General features: G+C 50.0%; 2 protein-coding genes across 3 annotated transcripts in view; one reads left to right on the top strand and one right to left on the bottom strand.

Annotated features, from left to right (window-relative positions):
* LOC140430717 (sodium/hydrogen exchanger 5-like) overlaps nt 1-17446 on the top strand; it is a 468359-nt gene extending 450913 nt beyond the window's left edge. The window contains exon 16 of one of the 2 annotated variants that reach the window (XM_072518384.1): nt 13719-17446. In XM_072518384.1, coding sequence (XP_072374485.1) covers nt 13719-14269 — 551 coding nt within the window. In that variant the 3' untranslated portion in view covers nt 14270-17446. The remainder of the gene's footprint in view (nt 1-13718) is intronic. The other variant, XM_072518385.1, reaches the window with a different exon arrangement.
* Nucleotides 17447-21947: 4501 nt separating this feature from the next.
* Nucleotides 21948-25162, bottom strand: part of LOC140430230 (uncharacterized) — a 129622-nt gene continuing 126407 nt past the window's right edge. Inside the window, exon 4 of the mRNA XM_072517660.1 lies at nt 21948-22563. Within this exon, the coding sequence (XP_072373761.1) occupies nt 22158-22563 (406 nt within the window). The 3' untranslated portion in view covers nt 21948-22157. The remainder of the gene's footprint in view (nt 22564-25162) is intronic.

Here is a 25162-nt window from a genome sequence, read left to right as displayed (position 1 = left end):
TCCGGGGGTGGGAGAATTGCGTGCAGGGGTCAGGGCGGCATGGCGCGATTTGCGCAGCGCCCCGGCAATTCTCCCACCCGGCGTGGGGGGGGAGAATAGCGCCCATCATCTTTGCATTTGGGGTTCATGGGCTTATATTTTGTTAATGCATGGTGCGTTGCAGTCTCTTTTTCACCAAAATATGTGGACTGCTACAAGGCAAGATGACTCTTTCCATTTCTTGTGGACTCCTTGTCCTTTAGCCGTATTCTGGTTCCTTCAAAAGGTGCACTGTGAAGGACCACACTGCGTGGGGCCAGTGTATTCCCCATGCCGCAATCTAATATCTTAGTGGGTGGAGGTAATCGTAAAGGTAATAAACTAAATTGCGCAGAACTGCAAAAGGCAGCTTTATTGACATACATGAATCTATCCTTAAGAGCCATCTGTAAAGTGTTAGTGTGTCACGAGCCTCCTGTATATCTCACTGTGCCTTGCTTGTGGCTTGTGGGATTCTAACCTTGCAACACCAGATCAGCATCTTCCTCCCTAATCTCATTGTTGGAGGAGGTATTGTACTCTACAATATCCTCATTGATCAAAGCATCTCCCCTTTGATGCAGAGTACAGCACACCACAAAAGGCAACACTCTTATTGGGACATTCTGAAGGACTCCAGCAGATCAATCCAGGCATCTGAGCTGCCTCTCTAGAAACCCAATGGTTTACTAATTAGTTGCTTGAGCCATTTCATGGCATACAGTCTGTGTCTACTGTGGTGATATGCATCACTGTAAATACACAAGGGGTTAATGTAAACACACTACAACTAAGTAAACACTAGAGGGAGCACCAGAGATGTCATGACATGCAGACATACAGCTGATGAACACATAGAATAGGACCCGACCAATGAGCAGTCAAGACAGCCAGAGGTGACACTACCACAAGGGGGCATTATACAACTCATATAAAAGGACAGGGCACACATGCTCTGTCTCTTTCCACAGGCGACACTTAGAGAGTAGGACTGGGGCAGATCAGAAGCATCACACCCACCACGTGGCTTAGAGCAGACTGGTTAGTTAGACTGAGTTACTATAGCAAGATTAGTAGGAGAGTCGAACTCATAGAGAACTGTGCTAATGGTTCAATAAATCACATTGAACTTACTTCAAAGTCTGGAGTATCTTTTGGTCAAAGCTGCATCAAGTTGCAGCCTGTGTTATCCTAGAGTACATAACACATCATCTACATATGGCAGGACCTAGACAACATTCAGGCTTGCATCAATAGTGACTAGTTACATTTGTGCCAAACAAGTGCCAGGCAATGCCCATCTCCTACCAGGAAGAATTCAACCATCTCCCCTTGACATCCAATGGTGTTACCATTGCTGAATCCCCCATTATCAAAATCCTGGAGGTTACCATTGACCAGAAACAGAATGGGACTAGCCATATAATTACTATGGCTACAAGAGCAGGCCAGAAGCTAGAAACTTAGTGGTGGGTAACTCACTCCCTGGTTCCCCAAAGTCAGTCCAGCATCTGCAAGGCACAACTCAGGACTGTGATCAAATTCTCTACATTTGCCTGCATGAGTGTAGCTCCGACAACACTCAAGAAGTTCAACACCATCCAGGACAAATCAGCCTGCTTGATAGGCACCCTATCCACCAACTTCAAAATTCACTTCCTCCACCACTAATGCACCTAAAGAATGTACTGCAATAACTCACCAAGGCTCCTTTGACAAGCACCATCCAAACCCGTGACTTCTAACACCAAGAAGAACAAGGGCAGCAGATGCAAGGAAACACCACCACCTGCAAGCTCCCCTTCAAGTCACACACTATCTTACTTGGAACCATATTATCTTTCTTCAGTATCATTAGGTCAAAATCCTGGAACTCATTTCTCACTGTGGGTGTATTGGTGCCACATTGACTGCAGTGCTTCACCATCACCTTCTCAAGGGCAATTAAGGATGAGCAGTAAATACTGGCCTAACCAGTGACGCCCACAGCCCGTAAAAGAATAAAGGGAAAAAAAGGTTTTGGGCTGGATTCTCCGTTTCTGAGACTATAAGTGTTGACGCCAACAGAGAATCCGTGGACTTTCACGACAGAAAAAGCAGCACCAACCCGCACCGATTCTGTTACCGGTGAGGGGCTAGCATCGGCACTGCGTGGAACACCATCAAATCGCATGGAAAATGATGCGGGAATCGGCGGGTCCTTGATGCTCATTCAGAGGAGTGTCAAGCTGCAGCCGCGCTTCAACAATACACCCCCACACACACACTGATCGGGGCCGGAAAGATGGGACAAGCTGTGCTGGAGCCAGAGGGCTCCCAGTGGCTTGCCCCGCGGGAGGAGGGGGGGTCACCTACACGGCCCAGGGCACCAGGTTTATAGCGGACTGTCAGCGGCATGCACAGCTGCTTGGCTGCCTTGCCAGCTGCGGTAATGGTCTTGTGTACACGTCCACCCCAACCCCAACCTCACAGCCCATCTCCTGGCTGCCGCCCACTACTCCCTCCAGCCCTGCTAGAAGTCCCCCGGTCAGCGGCACGACTATCGGTGAAGTATGGCGGTGCTGCCGGTACGCCCTCTCTCTCTTTCAGCAGCCACCATGCCAGGTTCACGATTTGAGAGAGCACACGTGGACCGTGCAGTCGGTAACTCAGCCCATCGGAGGCGGAGCATTGTGGGTGGGCCCACTAGTGATATGCAAATGATGTTGCAACTACACGCGGCATGCGTCGCATTGACGCCATTTTCAAGGAGGCGGAGTATCGTGATTCAGCATCAAACTGGTGCCTGCCACAATTTCGGTGTAGTGAGCAATTCTCCGCTCGATCGCCGTTTCTGATTTTGACATCGGCCAACGAAGAATCCTGTCTATTGAATCTCCCCATGCAGCAGCGCTAGGATTCCTAACAACATGTGTAGCCACGTCTTCAGTGGGTAGCGCTTGTCAATCAGTACCATCCTTGAGGTCACACAGGAGACCTTAAAAGGTCTGGCACCTGGGACTGGCTTAGTATATAGGTATCATGACTGCTTCCTGGGAACCGTGCACCCACCGGAAGGAACCATTTGGGATGGTCACAGATCAGTTGTATATTAAGTGAGTGGAAGTTCTTCCTGTTGATGGAGGCCACTGGCTGACCTGTGGGAGCATTGATGACAACATGCATGCATTCACATTGAGGATACCCTCCATCGTGTTGTGCGGCACTACCACCGTGTTAAATGGGATAGACTTCATACATATCTAGCAACTCAAGGCTGGACATCCATGAGGAGCTGTGGGCCATCAGCAGCAGCAGAATTGTATTCAACCACAATCTGCAACCTCGTGGCCCAGCATATCTCCCACTCTACCATTAGTAGCAAGCCAGGGGATCAACCCTGGTTCAATGAAGAGTGCAGGAGAGCATGCCGGGAGCAACATCAGGCATACTGAAAAATGAGGTGTCAACCTGGTGAAGCAACAAAACTTGTTGGCTACTTGTGTGCCAAACAGCATAAGCAGCAAGTAGTCCTGCCACATCCAGCCGTGAATGGTGGTGGACAATTAAACAACTCACCGGAGGAGGTGACTCCACAAATATTCCCATCTTCAATGATGGAGGAGCCCAGTACATATGTGCAAAAGACAAGGCTGAGGCATTCGCAATAATCTTCAGCCAGAAGTGCCAAGTGAATGATTCATCTCGGTCTCCACTGAAGGTCCCCAGCATCACAGACGTCAGTCTTCAGCCAATACGATTCACTCCACGTGATATCAAGAAATGGCTAAAGGCACTGGATATAGCAAAGGCGATGGGCCCTGACAATATCCAAGCAATAGCACTGAAGCCTTGTGCTCCAGACTTGCCGCACCCCTAGCCAAGCTGTTTCAGTACAGCTACAACACTGGCATCTACCCGTCAATGTAGAAAGGCGTGTCCTGTACACATGAAACAGGAAAAATCCAACCCAGCCAATTACCACCCTATCAGTCTACTCTCCATCATCAGCAAAGTGATGGAAAAAGTCATCAACAGTGCTATCAAGTGGCACTTACTCAGCAATAACCAGCTCACTGATGCCCAGTTTGGGTTCTTCCAGGGTCACTCCGCTCCTGACCTCACTACAGCCTTGGTTCAAACATGGACAAAAGAGCTGAATGTGAGGTGAGAGTGACTGTCCTTGACATCAAGGCTGCCTTCGACTGAGTATGGCATCAAGGAGCCCTAGCCAAACTGGTGTCAATGGGAATCAGGGGGGAAACTCTCCGATGGTTGGAGTCATACCTGGCACAAAGGAAGATGGTTGTGGTGGCTGGAGGTCAATCATGGTTGTGGTGGCTGGAGGTTGTGGTGGCTGGAGGTCAAACTCCAGGACATCACTGCAAGAGTTCCTCAGGGTAGTGTCTGAGGCCTAGCCATCTTCAGCTGCTTCATCAATGACCTCCCGTCCATCAAAGGTCAGAAGTGGGGATGTTTGCGGATGACTGCACAATGTTCAGCTCCATTCGTGACTCCTCAGATAACGAAGCAATCCATGCCCAAATGCAACAAGACTTGGACGATATCCAGGCTTGGGCTGACAAGTGGCAAGTTACATTTGCGCCACACAAGTGCCAGGCAATGAGCATCTCCTAAAAGAGAGAATCTAAAACCACCGCCCTTTGACATTCAATGGCATTACCGTCACTGAAGCCCCCACAATCAACTCCCCGGGGGTTGCCATTGATCAGAAACTGAACTGGACTAGCCACATTAATCCTGTGGTCAAAGACTAGGAATCTTACGGCGAGTAACTCACCTCCTGACCCCCCAAAGCCTGTCCACCATCTACAAGGCACAAATTAGGAGTGTAATGGAATACACTCCACTTGCCTGGATGAGTGCAGCTCCAACATCACTCAAGAATTCAGCCCACTTAATTGCTCCCTCTTCTATAAACAATCAAACCCACCACCACAGACGAACAGTGGCAGCCGTGTGTACCATCTATAAGATGCATTGCAGTAACTCACCAAGGTTCCTTAGACAACACCTTCCAAACTTATGACCACTACCATCTAGAAGGACAAGAGCAGCAGATACATGGGAACCCCACCATCTGGGAGTTCCCCTCCAAGTCACTCACCACCCTGACTTGGAAAGATATCACCATTCCTTTACTGTCACTGGAGCAACATCCTGGAACTCCCTCCCTAATAGCACAGTGGGTATACCTACACCTCTAGGACTGCAGCGATTCAAGCAGGCAACTCATCACCACCTTCGGAAGGGCAACTAGGGATGGGCAATAAATGTTAGCTTAATCAGCGGCGCCCACACATCCCGTAAATGAATTTTTAAAAATGTTGGTGACACCCTGTGTGCCCCAGAATCCAGAAATAGCTGTGAAAGCTATGGCTTTCTCAGCCTGACTATCTGGATCAGTATAAAAGCACACATATTGTCTGGCTTTTTTTAACATGGCTATCTTGATGCAGTGATGAGGTGTAGACATTCAGGACCACAGTGGCCGTCAGTGCCACACGCATGGGTGGCCACCATTTCCCATAGGATTCAGCTCGTCCTCTATCGTGGTATACAGATCTGTGACTGCTGTCCTAGATAGGCAGAGTCATCAGTGATACTGTTGCTCCAACATTTGAAGAACGCTGAGCCTCTGATAGCAGACCTTTTCTGATGGGTAACAACACACATGAGGCTGGTTGCGTTGCCGTTCTGCACCCTCCCTGAGGCTGAAGCTCCCGTTGGCCCTCAGGTTGCTGCTGCCCCATAGCCTGTGGTTGCAGCTCTCTCTCGGTCCAATAATCTTCCTAACTATGGTTTCGAAGCCTGAGTGAACAAGGCCCAGGGAAATAGCTGCACTCAGTTTCCAGGGATCACATCCAGCTGCTCTATTCTAATCACTGCCTCCTCAGAGATGGCACTGAAGCAGAATTCCCCAAAGTGTTGTCAAGTTTGCCCCTGCTCCTGACTGCTACTGCCAATGCCCACACTTCTGCTAAATCTGCAAGTCTTGCTAGCTTTTACAATGGCTGCTGACTAGAGTCAGCACTAATCGGAGTCAGCACTGACCTCCTGCTTAGCCTCTGCTCTCTTATACCTGAGGTTCTGAAGCACTATTTTTCCTGTGCCGTCTTTTTTAAAATTAGAAATAACATTTCAGTTAAATGCCTGTTTAACAGACTTAATTACCTTCCCACCGTGTCAGTGTGTGGTCCTCCCACCATGCGGGTCAGCCTTTGGAATATCGGATTGCAACGTAAAGAAATCAGACTTTTCTTTGCCAAGGCCTTTCTTTGCTATATTCCGACTCTTCCTGCCTTCCAGCCTGTTGCCATGGGGCTGATAAAATATGTCTCACAAGATTATCGTTAGGCTATTTTTGAGTTGGCAGCTTGAGGTGGTTTACTGGGTTGGCTTGCATGCTGCTGGTCACAGAAGCTGCTCAGAGCTGACACTGCTGGGATTTCAGTCTGCACCTCTCAGTGAGAATTCGCAGTGTTCTGTTCAATCAGAATTCCTGTTTGCAGAACGCAACTGAATGATCAGCTTTGAGCTACATCCAGGGCCAGCAACAATTCACAGAATTGTTATGCCGCAGAAGGAGGCCATTCGGTCCATTGTGTCGGCGCTGGCTTTCCAAATGAGCATTATGACTTAATGCCATTCTCCTGCCTTTTCCCCGTACCCCTGCACATGATTTCTATTCAAACAATAACCTAATGCCCTCTTTGGTGCCTTGTTTGAAGCTGCCTCCATCACACTTCCAGGCAGAGCATTCCAGACCCTAACCTCTCGCTGCGTGAAACACTTGTTTCTCATATCATGTTTGCTTCTTTTGCAAATCGCTTTAAATCTGTAACCCTCGTTCTTGGTCCTTTTTCCGAGTGGGAGCAATTTCTGCCGATCTGCTTTGTCCAGCCCCAAGGTTGACTGGAGTAGTGGGTTTGGAAAATAGTGGGAGATTGGCTGTAAATTGGAAGGAAGAGTAGAGCAGTAATTTTCAAACTCAAGGTCGCGACCTACTGGTAGGTAGCGGGCAGGTTTCGGGAGCGTCGCGGAGCGATCGGTTGAGGCGTCCCCAATCGCGGGAAGAAGTGCCCAACAGCTGTGACCGACTTTTTAAAATGCCAGCCGAAACCTGCCCCAATGGGGAAGGCTGCCTCCTCCTGATGTCAGCGCACTGTCCCAGTGATGGAGTGATTCCTCCATTTTGTAGCTGCTAGCAAGCAAGGCAACAGGACTGTGTGGAAAAACTGAAGATGAATCGTTTTGGAATAAGGAAGAGAGGGCCAGAGACACAAACAGGCCAGGATCTCACAACTGAATCTGCTGGAGAGAGCTCATCAGGAGAGTCTACGGCAGGACAAAGCAGTGTTGGTGTCAGCTCCAGGGTCTCTGATAAACAACTCATTAAGAAGAAGCTGAAATTGGGAATATAGCAGTATAAAGATGATTTTTTGAAGTATGGTTTTATTAATTGTGCCACTGAAAATCAGGATACAAAGAACATGTATGTTATATGCAGGGAAGTGTTAGCAAATGAAAGATTAAAACCTTCAAAACCTCAAAGACATTTGAAGACTAAGCATGGTGAGTTCGAGGACAAACCTCTTGATTTTTTTCAATGGATGCAGCGAGAATGTAAATCATCAGCTGAAGTCCTTAGCAGAAATGTAATATTGAATAACAAATCAAGTGAGATCATGAGGACCAAACAGGCTCACTTATCGCATTAACGGTAAGCGAAAATGGTGGGTCACAAAGGCATTGTCCACTGAGTTACAAGATCTCCATGGAGTGGCATATTTCAGGAAAATTAATCCCGTCGTTGAAAGGGTTAATTATCAGTCCTAACTTTCTGCAGCAAATTTAGTTGATAATTAATGCGCATTGAATGCAAGTTTGTGTTTTTCATCCGATTAGCAGGGGAGTGACACAAATCGGCAATGGCTCATAGCAATTTGCAACTCATGGGGTATCACTTCCTTCCAACAAATTGATGGATGATTTGAACAATAATGACAATGTGCGCCTCAAACTCACTGGGTGGAATTCTACTATGCTCCTACCAGTGAGTTCAATGGCGGGCATGGGTGGGGGCAAGAATTCGGCAAAATGCTGGAAAATCAACTTTACACCAGCGTGAATTTCCAGATGGACTTTCCGTTTGTGCCCACCATAGCAGATCAGAAAAGCCTCTACTGGCCAGCATGAAACTGATTTGCATCCCTCTAATGGGGTACAGATGAAGGCCTGATGAGAAGCCCCCCCACCCCGAACACCGAATTATCCACAAAGCCAGCAGGAATACATGTCAGTGGTAATGTGTTGAAGAGTTATGGAAAACGGGCAGGACAGGGGAGTTCAGGCCAGAATGAGATCAGCCATAATCGAATGGCAGAGCAGATTCGATAGGCAAATGGCCTAATTCTGCTTCAATGGGCACGATTCTCCGGAAAGATTTCCAATTGTGGTCGCGAATGTGAACTGCCGCGAGCTTCCTGGTGCTCGGCCCAGCAAGGCCAATAATTGGTCCACTTAACTAAGCCCCACGGGCTTCTCGGCGCAAGTGAAGACTCGCCAGTGATTGGCCGGGACTGTGCTTGCCGGCCTCCTGCTAACAAGGTTGAGCAGCACTTAAACAGCTCTTGCACAGCCGACCCAAGTCAGCTCGCAACCATGGCACTGAGAAGATTGGCCCCAAGATTCAGCATTGCGGACCTGGTCAGACTCCGAGACGCAGTGGAGGCCAGGAGGGATGTCCTGTTCCCCTGAGGGTCCAGGAGTGTGGGCCACAGGAAAGCCAGTGCTGCCTGGGATGAGGTGGTGGCGGCTATAATCTCTGGAAGTGTGACCAGTAGGGCTGGCCTCCAGTACTGTAAGAAGGTCAACAACCTACACCAGGAAATATGGGTGAGTAGACACCAATGCCCCCTCCCCCACCCCGAGACCTTTCCACCCCACGCGAGCAACTGCCCCAACTATGCATGCATTCCACACCCGTCCCTTCACCCCCCCTTCTCCCTTCAAACCCCCCCAACCCTTCCTTCACACCCCCAACCCCACCCCTGTGAACCACGCGTTTGGCTAATGATGCCCTGTCTGTGTCTCCGCAGGAGAAGCTCTCCCACAATCGTCGGGAGAGGGCCCAGACTGGCGACGGGGTGCTGGGCTTAAGAATCCTCACCACCTTCGAGGAATGCACCCTTGAGGTGACGGGTTTGCCAAGGACAGAGCAGTCACCAATGTGGAGGTTGGCGGAAGTCGCACAGGGTGAGGAACCAACGGGCCCCGCCCGGAGGACCCGTCACATGTGAGTTGTTATTGCCTTACTGACTGACCCATCCCTCCCACTGACCACATATTTATTCTCCCACAGGTTCTCCATTCGGCAGCGCCGGCACATCCAGAGTGGCCCCCTCTCCAGCCTCCTATGAGAACACCTAGAAGGAGAGCTCCGAGGAAGACACGATCGATGCGCCACAGCTGTCATTCCCACCCTGCACCAGTGCAGATACATGCACCTTGGCGGGAAACGTTTGTAGGTTTCTGGGCCACAATCTGGTGAGCACCACAGCTGCTGATGTATATCATGGTGGAGGTAGGAACCCCCAGGCGAGACAGCAGTCGGAGGTCTGCTGGATCCCAGGACCCAGCCAGGTCCCAGCCTGATTCTGGTACAGGTATACCCGGAGCTGATGGAGATGTTAGCGTGCGGTCAGGACAGTCAGAGGAAGTTGTTAGCGACACTCTAGCTGGTCCACAGCCGATTGGAGGAGTCCCAGAGACTACGGGCACAGGAGATATCGCTGGCAATGCATGGCACTGAGGCCAACATTGCTCTGGGGTGGCGGCAGCAGTGGAGAGCCTGGTGCACAATATCAGCACCATGAGTGAAGGTGTCCAGGGCGTTGCACAGGGTGACAACCATGGCTGAGGGTCTCGGCAGAATTTCCGACTCACTTGGGGATGTGAGTACCAGGTGAGTTACCCAGTACCAGGCTGACCTTGGTGAGGCACTGTGGGACATGTCCCGCTCTCAGATGGGAATGGCCGAGGCGCTGCGGAGCTTGTCCCAGACGAACATGGACATTGTTGAGTCACTGCACAGCATGGCCCAATCACTGAGGAACATCATTGAGGGTGTCGACACCTTGGTTTAGCCAACGGGGAGCCACCAAGGCTAGCAGAGTCAGGTTATGCAAGGATAGCCAGGGCTTGAGCCACTGCCCCTCTGTCCCAAGGTGAACCCCAGGGCCCTGTGGGCACCGACCAGGAGGAGGGGGCGCTGTGTGCCAAGCCAGGCCCGTCCCATGGAGTGGCGATGGTGGCCATCAGTTCCTCCGAGTACCACCCCTCTGATAAGGCTGCATCTCTATGTCAGCACACAGGACAGGCCGACACAGCTGTGCATGTGCCGACGGCAAGTGCACCGGTGCCCGCCGGCCCCAGAGTCCCCAGAGGATGCCTGCCAGGGGCATTGAAGGTCACGGGACGAGGTAATGAGCTGGCTGCCTCCACCTCAGATGTGCATCCTGGGGCGACACCAAGGTGTAATTGGGATGCGAGGCAATGACTCCCACATGCTACAGGAATCCACTTGGGGTGTATGAAGTGCTCACTTAACCACGATTGCCAATTCCCTATTAGCAATAGCCTTCAGCCGCACGGACAGAGACCTCGGCAGTCTGTGAGAATTATGGGTGGTCGGTGGGGCAGAAGGAGGCCCCTCCTCCCCCAAGAGTCCGATGCCCCCGGGCTCTTTGCCTGTCAGCAGAGCAAAGATGGCTACTCACCTCCTCGGCTCCCCTCAGAAGCCCTTCCGTCAGGTTCACGTTTTTCAAAAGTAGTACTGATTGGTGGCAGCGTGACCACTTGTTGCGGCGGCCGATGAATGACGGGAGGTCGTTGAATATTAAATCGCTCCCGTTAATTGTATGCTTGTATGGAAATATGACATTACATTACATTCGTTACTGATCATGAAGTGGTGATAATTGGTTTCTCGCTACGGCGAGATCCCTATTTCACCTATGGGAACAAGCCGGTTGCATTGCAAACTATTTAGCGCCTGCCGTGGTTCTCGTTTTCGCCTCCTCCCACTATTCACATGAGAATCACGGCCTATAACTTATGAACCTCTGGAACAACATGGTGTGCTGAAGTCGGGACTTACGTGAAGAGTTTCTGCGTTGCCTCCAGAGTTTGGTATGGAGGCCACCAGCAACCCTAGACCCTGGAACACCAGAGAAGTGGGTAGGGGGTAGCATCTATCCAGTAGATCTTCCAGTTTCAGTGTTATCGAGAAGATCCGGTAGCACAATGGTTATCACTGTTGTTTCACAGCTCCAGGGTCCCAGGTTTCATTCTCACTTGGGTCACTGTCTGTGTGCAGTTTGTACGTTCTCCCCATGTCTTTTTAAAAAAAAGTATTTTTAATTCTCCATTTTCACATTTTCTCCCAAATTTACACCCAACAATAAACAATAATCAGTACCGAATGTAATGCCAATCCCCATATCAATAACAAAGATCCCAAAATCCCACCAAACCCCAGACATTGGCCCGCATGTTAACATAAACAAATGACAAAAAGGAATCAGGAATCATCCATCGTCACCATCAACACATACAGTCCCTCTCCCCCCAACGCTCCCAGCCCCCAACCCCCCCTAGTGTTCGATGTGATTCAATTCTCAAAAGTGCATAATGAATAACGCCCATGAATTGTAGAAACCCTCCATCCGTCCCCTCAGTTCAAATTTGACCTTTTCAAACGTCAAGAATTCCAGCAGGTCCCCCCGCCACGCCAGGGCACAGGCTGGAGAGGTTGATCTCCACCCTAACAGGATCCACCTTCGGGCGATCAACGAGGCGAAGGCTACAACATCTGCCACCGTGCACGTTTCCAACCCCGGCTGGTCCGACACCCCGAATACGGCCTCCCGAGGGCCCAGGTCCAGTTTCACATGCAGCACTTTGGAGATTATCCTAAAAACCTCCTTCCAGTAATCCTCCAGCTTTGGACAGGACCAAAACATATGAATGTGGTTTGCGGGCCTCCCCCCCCACAACGTTCACACACATCTTCTACCCCCTCAAAGAGCCTGCTCATCTCTGCCTTTCTAAGGTGCACTCTATACACTACCTTCAGCTGTTTCAGCCCCAACCTCACACACGAGATGAAGGCGCCACCCTCCAGAGCACCTCACATCAGAACCCCTTCTCCATACCCCTTCTCCCAACTCTTCCTCCCACTTTGCCTTGATCCCATCTAGTGGTGCCTTCTCCTCCTCCAAAATAGTCCCGTAAGCCGCCGATACTACCCCCTTCTCCAGTCCCTTTGTCATCAGCAGTGTGGAAGTCGGCTCAACTGGGAGCTCTGTATCTCCTTTCTGGCCAAGTCTCTAAATATTTCCCCCTGCTCCAGCCTATCTTTCGCTCCCAGCTCCTTCAATCCCGCAAAACAACCCCCAAGAAACAAATCTTTTAGTGTCCTAATTGTTCTCCCCATGTCTGCGTGGGTTTCCTCCGGGTGCTCCGGTTTCCTACCACAGTCCAAAGATGTGCAGGTTAAGGGGATTGGCCATGATAAATTTCCCTTAGTGTCCAAAAAGAGATGGGGTGGAGGTGTGGGTTTAAGTAGGGTGCTCTTTTCAAGGGCCAGAGCAGACACACTGGACCGATTGGCTTCCTTCTGCACTGTAAATTTTATGATTCAATGATCCATCATGCAGCCTTAGTAATAATAATAATCTTATTATTGTCGCAAGTAGGCTTACATTAACACCGCAATGAAGTTACTATGAACATCCCCTAGTCGCCAGACTCTGGCACCAGTTGAGGGAGAATTCAGAATATCCAATTCACCTCACAGCACGTCTTTCGGGACTTGTGGGAGGAAACCGGAGCACCCGGAGGAAACCCACGCAGACATGGGGAGAACGTGCAGAATCCCCACAGTGACCCAGGCCGGGAATCGAACCTGAGACCCTGGTGCTGTGAAGCAACAGTGCTAACCACTGTGCTACCATGCCACCCGTGTTCCTAGTATGTTCCTGGAGATCCATCTACTTTCCTTAGGAGGCCCATCTTCTGTCTCCAATGGCCATTCAGTGATGCTGGGCACCTTTTAAATATGGCATCCAGATATGATGGCGGGTCGCACTCAATGAAGCCGCCCTGCCACGGAATATGGCATTAAACCCCCAGATGGATAATTGTTGAGGTTGGAGCTGGAAGATATGACATATTTCTCCGTCAGTCTCTGCAGCAGGAAGCAATCCCCGACACCGCTCCCTCCACGGAACTTAGGCCCAGGTGGGAGAATTCTGCCCTGTTGTTTTGCCATTTCAGAACTGATTCTGAAATTTTCAGGTTACATTGTCCATTTGATTCACAGTTGTTTTTTGGATTCACCAGTATTGGTAGCAATTGAATGTTTTATTCTCTTTCTTAATTCTGTAAAATGCTGTTGATTTTTCAAGAGTGTCTTACTCATTCAATCTTAATTTGCTCCAACTTGACTTTAACTCTGAAGCTGTAACTTTCCATCATATTCATGTCTTTGTAAAACATTTTATCCTGCTTTTACCCTCAGTGCGTTTATTTGTTTACAAAATCTTTGCAGTAAGAAGATATATTTCAGTTTAGAATGGCAATTAGAACCATTTTCACTGCCTTAGCCTGTACTTCATTAACTTTTCTATCTGCAGGAAATTTTGAATATCCTCAAAGCCCCAGAATTATCCCACCATCTCCTACTTCTGCTGAAAAAGAGTTTCCCTGGAAAGGCGATCAGGGTAATCTTCCAGCCTGCGTGTCTTCGGAAACCAACAAGATTGTGCCGATCAACTTGCAATATGCCTGGAAGCAAAGTACATCGTCACTGGAGAGCCTGGTCTCGCCACCTGTATGCGACGCAGTGTTTCAGCCAAGGACCTCAAACTTTATGCTGGAGGAATGCACATCTTCAGCTGCCCTGCCAGTGCCACGGCATCCCATCCATTTCCAGTTTCCTTGTACAGATGGTGAAAAAAGCACCGATGAGGACACCATGGAGTTGATTGAGCAGCAGGAGCTGCAGCCCCTTATGTCTGCTGAAGGCGACAGCAGTCCAGTCCCATCTGCTGGGTTAGTGAGTACCAGGTGGCCAGCACCATTCCATAGACCTTCCTATGTTTCAGCTCTGAGATCTCTGGTTACCTCAACACAATATAACATTAAGCAACCAGAGAAGTCTAGTAATATACAGACAAATCTCTAAGTTTATTTCATATATGATATATGAATTAAGGTGGACCATAATTTTTTTAGGTTTGTAAACCACTTAATTTTACGCTATGAAAATATTGGAGAATCTTAACTATGTAGTGCTTTTGGAGGATCGTAATTGATTATGTGTAAAAAGACATGTGCACAGTGTACTGCTCTACTTATGTGATCAAAGTTCCCAATATTGTTAAGTAAATGAAAATGTTTGATATGGTCACTGTTGCAGTTTGAAAAGGTTTTGACAAAGAGTCATCCAGACTCGAAATGTTAGCTCCCTTCTCTCTCCACAGATACTCTCAGACCTGCTACAATTGTCCAGTATTTCCTGTTTTTGCCGCAGTTTGAATATTGGAATCTCTTGACGTGGCTGCCTTGAATGCAGAATGGAGTTTGGTTCTTGAGCTGGAGTAAGCCGGAAACACAGGCTGACCAACTATAGAGCAATGTTAGCCCCATCAATCCAGCCTGAGGATGACTGGCATGAAAAGACCATTTTTGAGGGAAGCATTTATATAAAAAATAGAAAAAAAATTGAGAAAGTTGCAACAAAAAGTTAAAAATGAAGTGTCCTTCCACTGAAGTATTAGTCACAATGTTGTAATCAGCAATTTGCAGGGAGATAATGAGGCTGGAATATAAAAAAACTTCTGCCTCAATTTTAATGTTTGAATACACTGGACGATAGATAACCTTCACTAAACTCTATGGCCAGGAAATTTGATAACCCCTAAAGACAGATTTGGGAATTACAATACTACACTCATTGCTTCTGATCCCTGCTTATTAAACGATTGTATTGTGCAGTCAGAGTTAAGTGCATTGTTGATTGGCTGCACACCTGAGCAGGGGTTGCAAAATCATGAGAGACTGTCATGAATTCAAACCAGTCTTCACCTCTTTTTTTTTCATTTTTATTCATTTATTTGAAACCATGTTCACAATTTGATGTTGGCATACAAAAACATAGTTGCTGATTTCAGCAAGAATTTAAGAGTTACATCCCACCCATTTCCCAATGAAAGTATGGAGACCACCTTCTCTCGGACCTCTTTCAAAATTGCTCTGTTAGAAATCCCGAGCAGGTGACTAGACTTTCAATGTTCCCCCTTTATTGCAGGGAAAGTGCTGCTACTGCTCAGCACTTTCTGTGGCAAAAAGATCATGGAAGAGATTATTAGGCCAGTCAAATTTAAATGGACATCTTTACTGTCAACATTTTTACTGGGAAAAATATTGAAAGTTAATTTTATTAGATGAATTTCTCTACTGGATCCTTGTTAAATATACTTCTTTTGGATTTCCGGGTGCGGCTATCATAGAATTTACAGTGCAGAAGGAGGCCATTCGGCCCATCGAGTCTGCACTGGCTCTTGGAAAGAGCACCCTACCCAAGGTCAACACCTCCACCCTATCCCCATAACCCAGTAACCCCACCCAACACTAAGGGCAATTTTGGACACTAAGGGCAATTTAGCATGGCCAATCCACCTAACCTGCACATCTTTGGACTGTGGGAGGAAACCGGAGCACCCGGAGGAAAGCCACGCACACACGGGGAGGATGTGCAGACTCCGCACAGACAGTGACCCAAGCCAGAATCGAACCTGGGACCCTGGAGCTGTGAAGCAATTGTGCTATCCACAATGCTACCGTGCTGCCCCGTACTATGCAGAGCTAAGTCGCAGGTTCGGCAGCTCCCGCTTGGAACGGACTTTTGGGCTCTTTACATGGCCCCCAACGGCATTTTTTCGACATTTCTCAGTGTGGAAAGAAGACTGCAACATTCCACCGACAGTATCCCCCAGGAATGGTATGTCTCTTGGTTACCAGACCCGGCAGAAACAGTAAAAGATTTGGCTGTAGCTGCAGGAAGACAGGGGCCTCTTCCAGCATGCAGGCGGGGGAAGGGCAAGCTTAAAGGCTTCAAGCTGACTTGAGGGCCTTTATTAAAGGTGAATTCTAGCAGCAGAGGGAACAACTGAAAAGATCTCACCAAGGTCATTGAAGAAGCGGGGACGAGGCTTCCGGTGGCGGCCATAGAGGAGTAGGTCGCGCATTCGGCAGCTCCCGTCTGGAACAGACTCTCAGACCTTTTTCAGGACTTTCTACAGACTTTATGGGGCAGATTGGTGAAGTGAACACTGCCAAAAGGATTCCCTCTCGAGACTTCCGGTTGCGGCTATGTGGAGCTAAGTCGCACATTCGGCGGCTCCCGCAAAAACGGACTTTTGGGCTCTTTTCAGAGTCCCCAAGGGCACTTTTTCGACGTTTCCCGGTGTGGGAAGGAGTTAATAACAGCTCCCCGTCAGTATATGGCTTTAACTAGGAGCGGGGTGACAAAAAAGGTGGTGGTGGACCCGAAGAAGGGAGGGAAGAAGGACAAAATGATGGAGGACGGAGACCAGGCAGCGTGGAGGCAGTGGGCAGAGGAGCAACAGGAGGGCATCCAGCACTGCCTCAGAGAGATTAAAACGGACCTGCTAGAGCCGATGAAGGCTTCTATTGATAAGCTGCTGGAGACACAGACGGCCCAGGGGGTGGCGATCCGAGAGGCTTGACAAAAGATCTCTTGACAATGAGGACGAGATCTTAGGCCTGGCGGTAAAGGTGGAGGCGCACGAGGCACTCCACAAGAAATGGCAGGAGCGGTTCAAGGAGATGGAGAATTGGTCGAGGCGGAAGAATCTGCGGATTCTGGGCCTCCTGGAGGGGCCGGACGTGGGGGGCTATGTGGTCACCATGTTGAACTCGTTGATGGGAGCGGGGTCCTTCCATGGGCCCCTGGAGCTGGAAGGGGCCCATAGAGTGTTGGCGAGGAGGCCCAAGGCTAACAAGCCTCCGCGGGGGGTGCGGTTCCATCAGTTCGTCGATCGGGAGTGTGTGCTCAGGTGGGCCAAGAAGGACAGGAGCAGCAGGTGGGAGAACGCAGAGGTTCGAATATACCAGGACTGGAGTGCGGAGGTGGCGAAGAGGAGGGCCGGGTACAATCGAGTGAAGGCGGTGCTGCACAGGAAGGGAGTGAGGTTTGGCATGTTGCAGCCGGCGCGACTGTGGGTCACCTACAAGGACCGGCACCATTATTTTGAGTCTCCGGCGGAGGCGTGGGCCTTTGTTCAGGCCGAGAAGCTGGACACAGACTGAGGGTCGGGATGGGCGATTGGGGACTGCGGTGGATATGTTATGCCTATTTTTTGTTCGGGGGGGGGGCCTTTGCATTGTTTTGGGTTTCTTTTTCTCTGTGTTTTTCTCTTTGGGGAGGGTGGATGGGGTGGGTTGGGCACTGTTTTGGTTGGTGGCGGGGCCTGGTAGGTGGAGAGCGCGGTCTTATTTCCCGCGCTGAGGACTGGGGGGGGGGGGCCGGGGCGGGGCGGGGAAGCGAGGATTGTTTCCCGCGCTTAGAACGGGGAGGGGGAGAGCCTGTGGATGGGGAGCGGGAGAGGAGGGTGTGCCACACAATGGGAGGAGTCGAAGGGGAGGCGGGAGTGGCCGGGGTCAGTAGGAGTCAGCTGACTTGCGGAAGTGCAATGGGGGGAGTAAACCAGCTAGGATGGGTCCTAGCCGGGGGTGGGGGTGGTGGGGGGAATCGAGTTGCCGCTGCTAAGGTCAAGGAGGAGCTGGAGCGAGTGGGGGGGGGGGGGGTCGAGACGGGGGTATGCCGCTGTGGGGAACGGGCCGGGTGTGGGGTGCGGGCGCGTGGCTGGCCGAGGAGGGGTTATGGCTAGTCAGCGGGGGAGGGGGGCGGGTAGCCCCCTGATCCGGCTGATAACCTGGAATGTAAGGGGACTGAATGGTCCGGTTAAGCGGGCCCGCGTGTTCGTGCACCTGAAGGGGCTCAAGGCGGATGTGGTTATGCTCCAGGAGACACACCTAAAGGTGGCAGACCAGGTAAGACTGAGGAAAGGGTGGGTAGGTCAGGTGTTTCACTCGGGGCTAGATGCCAAAAATCAAGGGGTGGCGATCTTGGTGGGAAAGAAGGTGTCATTCGAGGCGTCGAGCATTGTGGCAGATAATGGCAGTAGGTACATAATGGTAAGTGGTAAGTTGCAGGGAGAGAGGGTGGTACTGGTCAATGTGTATGCCCCGAACTGGGACGATGCGGGTTTTATGCGGCGTATGTTGGGTCGGATCCCAGACTTGGAAGTGGGGGGCCTGATAATGGGGGGCGACTTTAACACGGTGTTGGATCCGGCACTGGATCGCTCTAGGTCTAGGACGGGTAGGAAGCCGGCGGCGGCTAGAGTGCTGAGGGGATTTATGAACCAAATGGGAGGGGTGGACCCTTGAAGATTTGCAAAGCCGGGGGCTAGGGAATTTTCATTCTTCACACATGTCCATAAGGCTTATTCTCAAACCGACTTTTTCATTTTGAGTAGGGCGCTGATCGCGAAAGTAGAGGATACCGAGTATTCGGCAATAGCCATTTCGGACCACGCCCCGCATTGGGTGGACTTGGAGATGGGGGAGGAGCGGGACCAGTGCCCGCTGTGGTGCTTGGAGGTGGCGCTGTTGGCGGACGAGGAGGTGAGCGAGCGGGTCCGAGGAAGTATAGAGAGGTACTTGGAGACCAATGACAACGGGGAGGTCCGAGTGGGGATGGTATGGGAGGCACTGAAGGCGGTGGTGAGGGGAGAGCTGATCTCCATTAGGGCCCACAAGGAGCGGAGGGAGCGGGGGGAGAGGGAGAGGCTGGTGGGTGAGATGGTGAGCGTAGACAGGAGGTATGCGGAAGAGCCTGAGGAAGGATTGTTGAGGAAGAGGCGCAGCCTCCAGGCCGAATTCGACCTGGTGACCACCAGGAAGGCGGAGGTGCAGTGGAGGAAGGCCCAGGGGGGCGGTCTACGAGTATGGGGAAAAGGCAAGCCGGATGCTGGCGCATCAGCTTCGGAAGCGGGACGCAGCTAGGGAGATCAGGGGAGTTAAGGACAGGGAAGGGAGCGTGGTGCGGAGTGGGGTTGGCATCAATGGGGTCTTCAGGGACTTCTATGAGGAATTGTACCGATCCGAGCCCCCACGGGAGGAGGGAGGGATGGGCCATTTCCTGGACCAATTGAGGTTTCCAAAGGTGGAAGAGGGACTGGTGGCGGGACTGGGGGCCCCGATTGGGCTGGAGGAGCTGATCAAAGGGATAGGAAGCATGCAGGCGGGGAAGGCACCGGGGCCGGACGGTTTCCCAGTCGAGTTCTATGAAAAATATATGGGCCTGTTGGGCCCGCTGTTAGTTAGGACCTTTAATGAGGCAAGGGAGGGGGGGCTTTACCCCCGACAATGTCCCGGGCACTGATCTCCTTGATCATGAAGCGGGACAAGGATCCCCTGCAATGTGGGTCTTACAGACCGATATCCTTGCTAAATGTAGATGCCAAGAGGCTGGCGAAGGTCTTAGCCACGAGGATTGAGGATTGTGTGCCGCAGATCATCCATGAAGACCAGACGGGGTTTGTGAAGGGGAGACAGTTGAACGCGAATTTGCGGAGGCTTTTGAATGTTATCATGATGCTGGCGAGGGAGGGGGAGGCGGAGATAGTGGTGGCGATGGACGCTGAGAAAGCCTTCGATAGGGTAGAGTGGGGGGACCTGTGGGAGGTGCTGAAGAGGTTCGGGTTTGGGGAGGGGTTTGCCAGGTGGTTTATGCTGTTGTATGAGGTCCCGATGGCGAGTGTGGCCACAAATAGAAGGAGGTCCGAGTACTTTCGGTTGCACCGAGGGACGAGACAGGGGTGTCCCCTGTCCCCCCTGCTCTTCGCACTGGCGATTGAACCTCTGGCTATGGCACTGAGAGAGTTGAGGAACTGGAGGGGGTTGGTGCGGGGTGGGGAGGAGCATAGGATGTCGCTTTATGTGGACGACCTGCTGTTGTATGTGGCGGACCTGGGGGGAGGAATGCCAGAGGTAATGAAGATCCTTAGGGAATTCGGGGACTTTTCGGGGTACAAGCTCAATATGGGGAAGAGTGAGCTGTTCGTAGTTCAGCTAGGGGACCAGGAAAGGGGGATTGGAGAGCTCCCACTAAAAAGGGCGGAGAGGAGCTTCAGATACTTGGGGGTCCAGGTGGCCAGGAATTGGGGGGCCCTGCACAGGCTTAACTTTACAAGGCTGGTGGAGCAAATGGAGGAGGAGTTCAAGAGGTGGGCCGCTGCCACTGTCCTTGGCGGGTAGGGTGCAGTCAATCAAAATGACGGTGCTCCCAAGGTTTTTGTTCCTGTTCCAGTGCCTCCCCGTGTTTATCCCGAAGGCTTTTTTCAGGCGGGTTAACAGGAGTATAATGGGGTTTGTGTGGGCGCAAGGGACTCCGAGGGTGAGAAGGGTGTTCCTGGAGCGGAGTAGAGATAGTGGGGGGGGGGGAGGTTGGCGCTGTCCAACCTCTGTGGGTACTACTGGGCCGCCAATGCGACGATGGTGCGCAAGTGGATGATGGAGGGGGAGAGGGCTGCATGGAAGAGGCTGGAGACGGCGTCCTGTGTGGGTACGAGTCTGGGGGCGCTGGCAACGGCGCCGCTGCCGCTCCCTCCAAGGAGGTATACCACGAGCCCGGTGGTGGTGGCGGTCCTCAAACTTTGGGGGCAGTGGAAGCGGCACAGGGGGGAAGTTGGGGCCTCGGCATGGACCCCATTACGGGGGAACCACTGCTTCGCCCCAGGAAGAACAGGTGGAGGGTTTTCGGGGTGGCAAGTTGGGGGATCTGTTTGTGGATGGGAAGTTCGCGAGCTTGGGTGAGCTGGAGGAGAAGTACGGACTCCGCCGTGGAACACCTTCAGGTACTTACAGGTAAGGGCGTTTGCCAGACGACAGGTGGTGGAATTCCCGCGGCTACTGCCACACACAGTACAGGACAGGGTGCTCTGGGGGGGGGGGGGGGGGGGGGGGGCGTGGAGTGGGGAAGATCTCGGAAACTTACCAGGTGATGCAGGAGGAGGAGGAGGCCTCAGTGGTGGAGTTGAAAGGTAAGTGGGAGTAGGAGTTGGTAGAGGAGATCGAAGAGGGGACGTGGGCAGATGCCCTAGGGAGGGTGAACTCTTCCTCTTCGTGCGCGAGGCTCAGCCTCATACAGTTTAAGGTGCTGCACAGGGCACACATGACCGGGACAAGGATGAGCCAGTTCTTTGGGGGTGAGGACAGGTGTGTTAGGTACTCAGGGAGCCCAGCAAATCACACCCATATGTTCTGGGAATGCCCAGCGCTGGAGGAATTTTGGAAGGGCGTAGCGAGGACGGTGTCGAGGGTGGTAGGATCCAGGGTCAAACCGGGCTGGGGGCTCGCAATATTTGGGGTGGCAGAGGAGCCGGGAGTGCAGGAGGCGAAAGAGGCCGGAATTCTGGCCTTTGCGTCCCTGGTAGCCCGGCGAAGGATTCTCCTTCAGTGGAAAGATGCGAGGCCCTCAAGCGTGGAATCATGGATCAGCGATATGGCAGGGTTCATTAAATTGGAGAGGGTGAAATTCGCCTTGAGAGGGTCGGTACAAGGGTTCTTTAGGCGGTGGCCACCGTTCTTAGACTTCCTGGCAGAACGATAGACATTGATCAATGGCAGCAGCAGCTCGGGGGGGGGGGGGGGGGAGTTTACTTTATTTTTGTTTATCTTATTTACACTGGAGGGTCTGAGGGGGTGTATACACCTGTTCGTGTTAAGTCGGGGTATTAATGTTAATTTATTATTTATGTACAGGGGGGAGGGGTTGGGGGGTTGCTTTTTTAGATTGTGTTTTGTACTTAACCCTGTTGGGTTCTTTTTTCTTTCTCATTTTGTTATTGATATTTTATGAAAACCTTTAATAAAAATTATTTTTTAAAAAACATACTTCTTTTCAACATATTCTGTAGACTATAATACTTGAGCTCATTAAAATTATTGATGAAACTTAGAATATCATCTGATTATTTTCATCACCAGATTGCTGCAGGGTTCTTTTTGAAGGTTTCATAATCTTTGCTCTTAAAAAACACCATTTCAGTTTCATGGACCACACCAGCTTCCTTCAGAGTGCCTGCCCCTTTTAACATACATTGATCATCATTATCCAAACTCACAAGATCATTTGTCTTGCTCCATGTGCTTGATGAATAATTTTTAATGCACGATGTGTATTTCTTAAAAGGTGGTGCAAGTCCAGGTTTAGAAGGTATGTCATTCTGGAGAAAGTTAAGGAATTCTTTCACAGACTGATTTACATTAACATCATGGTAGACCACATGTCTGAAATTGCGATGTTCAAAGGACCGAACCAAGCGAATTGTGATAGTTACTTTTTCAGAAGATATGTGTTGTACCAGGAATTTTAATACGTAGACCCTTCAACAACAATTCGCAAAACAAAAATGGTCTTCACCTCTTAAAGGGGAGAAGCATTTTGACCAATGCTGGACCCATTATAAAAATGATTTTAACTTGGGAAAGCCTCCATTCAAAAAGGGAGAGAGGCAAAAAGTAGGAAACTATAGACCGGTTAGCTTGATCTCTGTGCTGGGGATGTTGCCTGAATCAAACATTAAGGAGGAGATGACTGAACATTTGGAAAGACAAATCCACCATTGCCAGCATGGTCTTATGAAGGGTAATACTTGTTGACAAACTTGAGGATGTAACCAGCAAGGTGGATAATGGGGAACCTGTGGATGTGGTATATCTAGACTTCCAGAAAAGGTTTGACAAGGTGCCACATAAAAGACTGATCCTGAAGGTGAGATTGCAGGGGATTGGGGGTAGAGTACTAGATTGGATTGAGGATTGGCTGACTGACAAAAAGCAGAGACTGGTGAACTGTAGCTAGCGGGGTGTCACAGGGGTCAATCCTCAGACCTCAACAGTTTACAATCTATATAAATGATCTGCAAGCAGGGACAGGATGTAACATACCAAAGTTTGCGTATGATACTAAAATAGGTGGGAAATCAGGCAATGAAGAGGAGATAAAGAGTTTACGGAAGGATTTAGATAGGCTAGGAGAATGTGCCAAAATTTGGCAGATGGAGTTTAATGAGGATAAGTGTGATTTGGCCGAAAAAATAGAAAGGCAAATTATTTATCTAAATGGGAAGCAGATTCAAAATGTTTCTGGGCAGACGGATCTGGGTGTCTTTGTTCATGAATCACAGATTCTCCGACCCAGCGCGGGCTCAGAGAATCCCGGCCAATAGCCTTCACATACTGCCACTGACACAGTTCCCCACCTCTTGTAGGACAAAGTGGCAGTAACAAAACTAGCAGGTGGTGGACAACAGCTGCTTTTCCATAGCACAGTGGGTTAAGTCAGATGGCTTGTAATGCAGAACAAGAATAGCAGCACGGGTTCAATTCCCGTTCCAGCCCCCCCGAAAAATGCTGGAATGTGGCGACTAGGGGCTTTTCACAGTAACTTCATTGAAGCCTACTCGTGACAATAAGCGATTATTATTATTATGTACCCCCATGCGGTACAGTCCTTACCTTCATTGACAAATCCATGACAGAGGCTATAGCAAGCAACAATGAAGATAGCGGAAGGTCCTTTGCTTCTCGATCCTTCCGCTGCGAACAGGAAAAGCTTCTCCCTACCTCTTCTGTCTGCACCCCTCATAATTTTGAAAACCTCTATCAAATCTCCTCTTAATCTTCTCTTCCTCAAAAACAGTCCCAGCTTCTCCAATTTATTCACACAACTGAAGTTCTTCATTCCTGGATCCATTCCCACGAATTTTTTTGCACCCTCTCTGATGCCTTTACAGCCTTCCTAAAATGTGGTCCCAGAACTGGATTCAATACTCCCGCCGAGGCTGAATCAGTGTTTTATGAGGATCCATAAAGTGCTCTGGTCAGCCCCTCCTTGAACATTTCATTCCATTTTGATTACCAGGACAAAAGTGAGATGATGGGACCCTGGAATTAGTTTAGGGAAGATCCACAAAACTAACCTCTAGCATTAAAGGAGTGAATTATGAGGAGAAACTGCAGGTACCTAAACTGTTTAGCAATAAAGCTAGACCAGTTTCCAGAATTAATTAAGATGTGGAGATGCTGGACTGGGGTGGGCATCGTATTAAGTCTTACAACACCAGGTTAAAGTCCAACAGGTTTGTTTCAAATCATTAGCTTTTGGAGCACTGCTCCTTCCTCAGGTGAAGCACTGCTCCTTCCTCACCTGAGGAAGGAGCAGTGCTCTGAAAGCTAGTGATTTGAAACAAACCTATTGGACTTTAACCTGGTGTTGTAAGACTTCTTACAGAATTAATTAAGACAGTGAATGTCACGAAAGAGGCAGATTCAGATAATTACTTTCAACAAAATTATTACAGCGCAACAAGTTTCCATCTAATAAAAGCAAACTGAGGACTGGTGTCAAGAGACTTTTTGTCACATGGATGGACCTTCAAATAGGGTAGTGGAAATACTTCTTCTCATATTCCACTTCCCCTCATCCCACAATCTTTTCTGATTTATAAGGTGTAGATGAAGTAAGCGTGCATCTCTTGCTACCCCTCCCCTCTCCACAACCCTACCCGTGGGCCTTTCTCCTTTCAAATATCAATAACTGCAACTTAACCATGCAGTGGTGGAGGAGAAAGTGGTGCAAGAGTACAAAGACAGTCACTCATTTCACAGTCTCAGCCCCCAGCACTGATACTGATGCTGCCTGTACTTTACAGGTAGTTTCTGTATTTATTGAGAGACAGAACATAAATGGCTTGCCACCAGGGCAAGGAACAAGGATGACAAAGGTGCCAGTTTACACCTGAGGTTGCACACGAGTTCTGTGGTGGAGGACTCAGATGCGGACTTCAGCCTATGGAAGAAGGCTGATGGATATGTACAGTGAATACTTGGTGCATAGGCAGGTCTACCAGAAAACCTGGGTCAGTGGGAAAGAACATGAGGACTCCAGCACCAACTTGGTTGAAGGCTTTACACTGAACTT

The sequence above is a fragment of the Scyliorhinus torazame genome, chromosome 10 (genome assembly GCF_047496885.1).
Source record: "Scyliorhinus torazame isolate Kashiwa2021f chromosome 10, sScyTor2.1, whole genome shotgun sequence".
NCBI classification, from domain to species: Eukaryota; Metazoa; Chordata; class Chondrichthyes; order Carcharhiniformes; family Scyliorhinidae; genus Scyliorhinus; species Scyliorhinus torazame.
The sequence above is the reverse complement of the archived record's forward strand: the minus strand, read 5'-3'. Positions and strand labels throughout refer to the sequence as shown.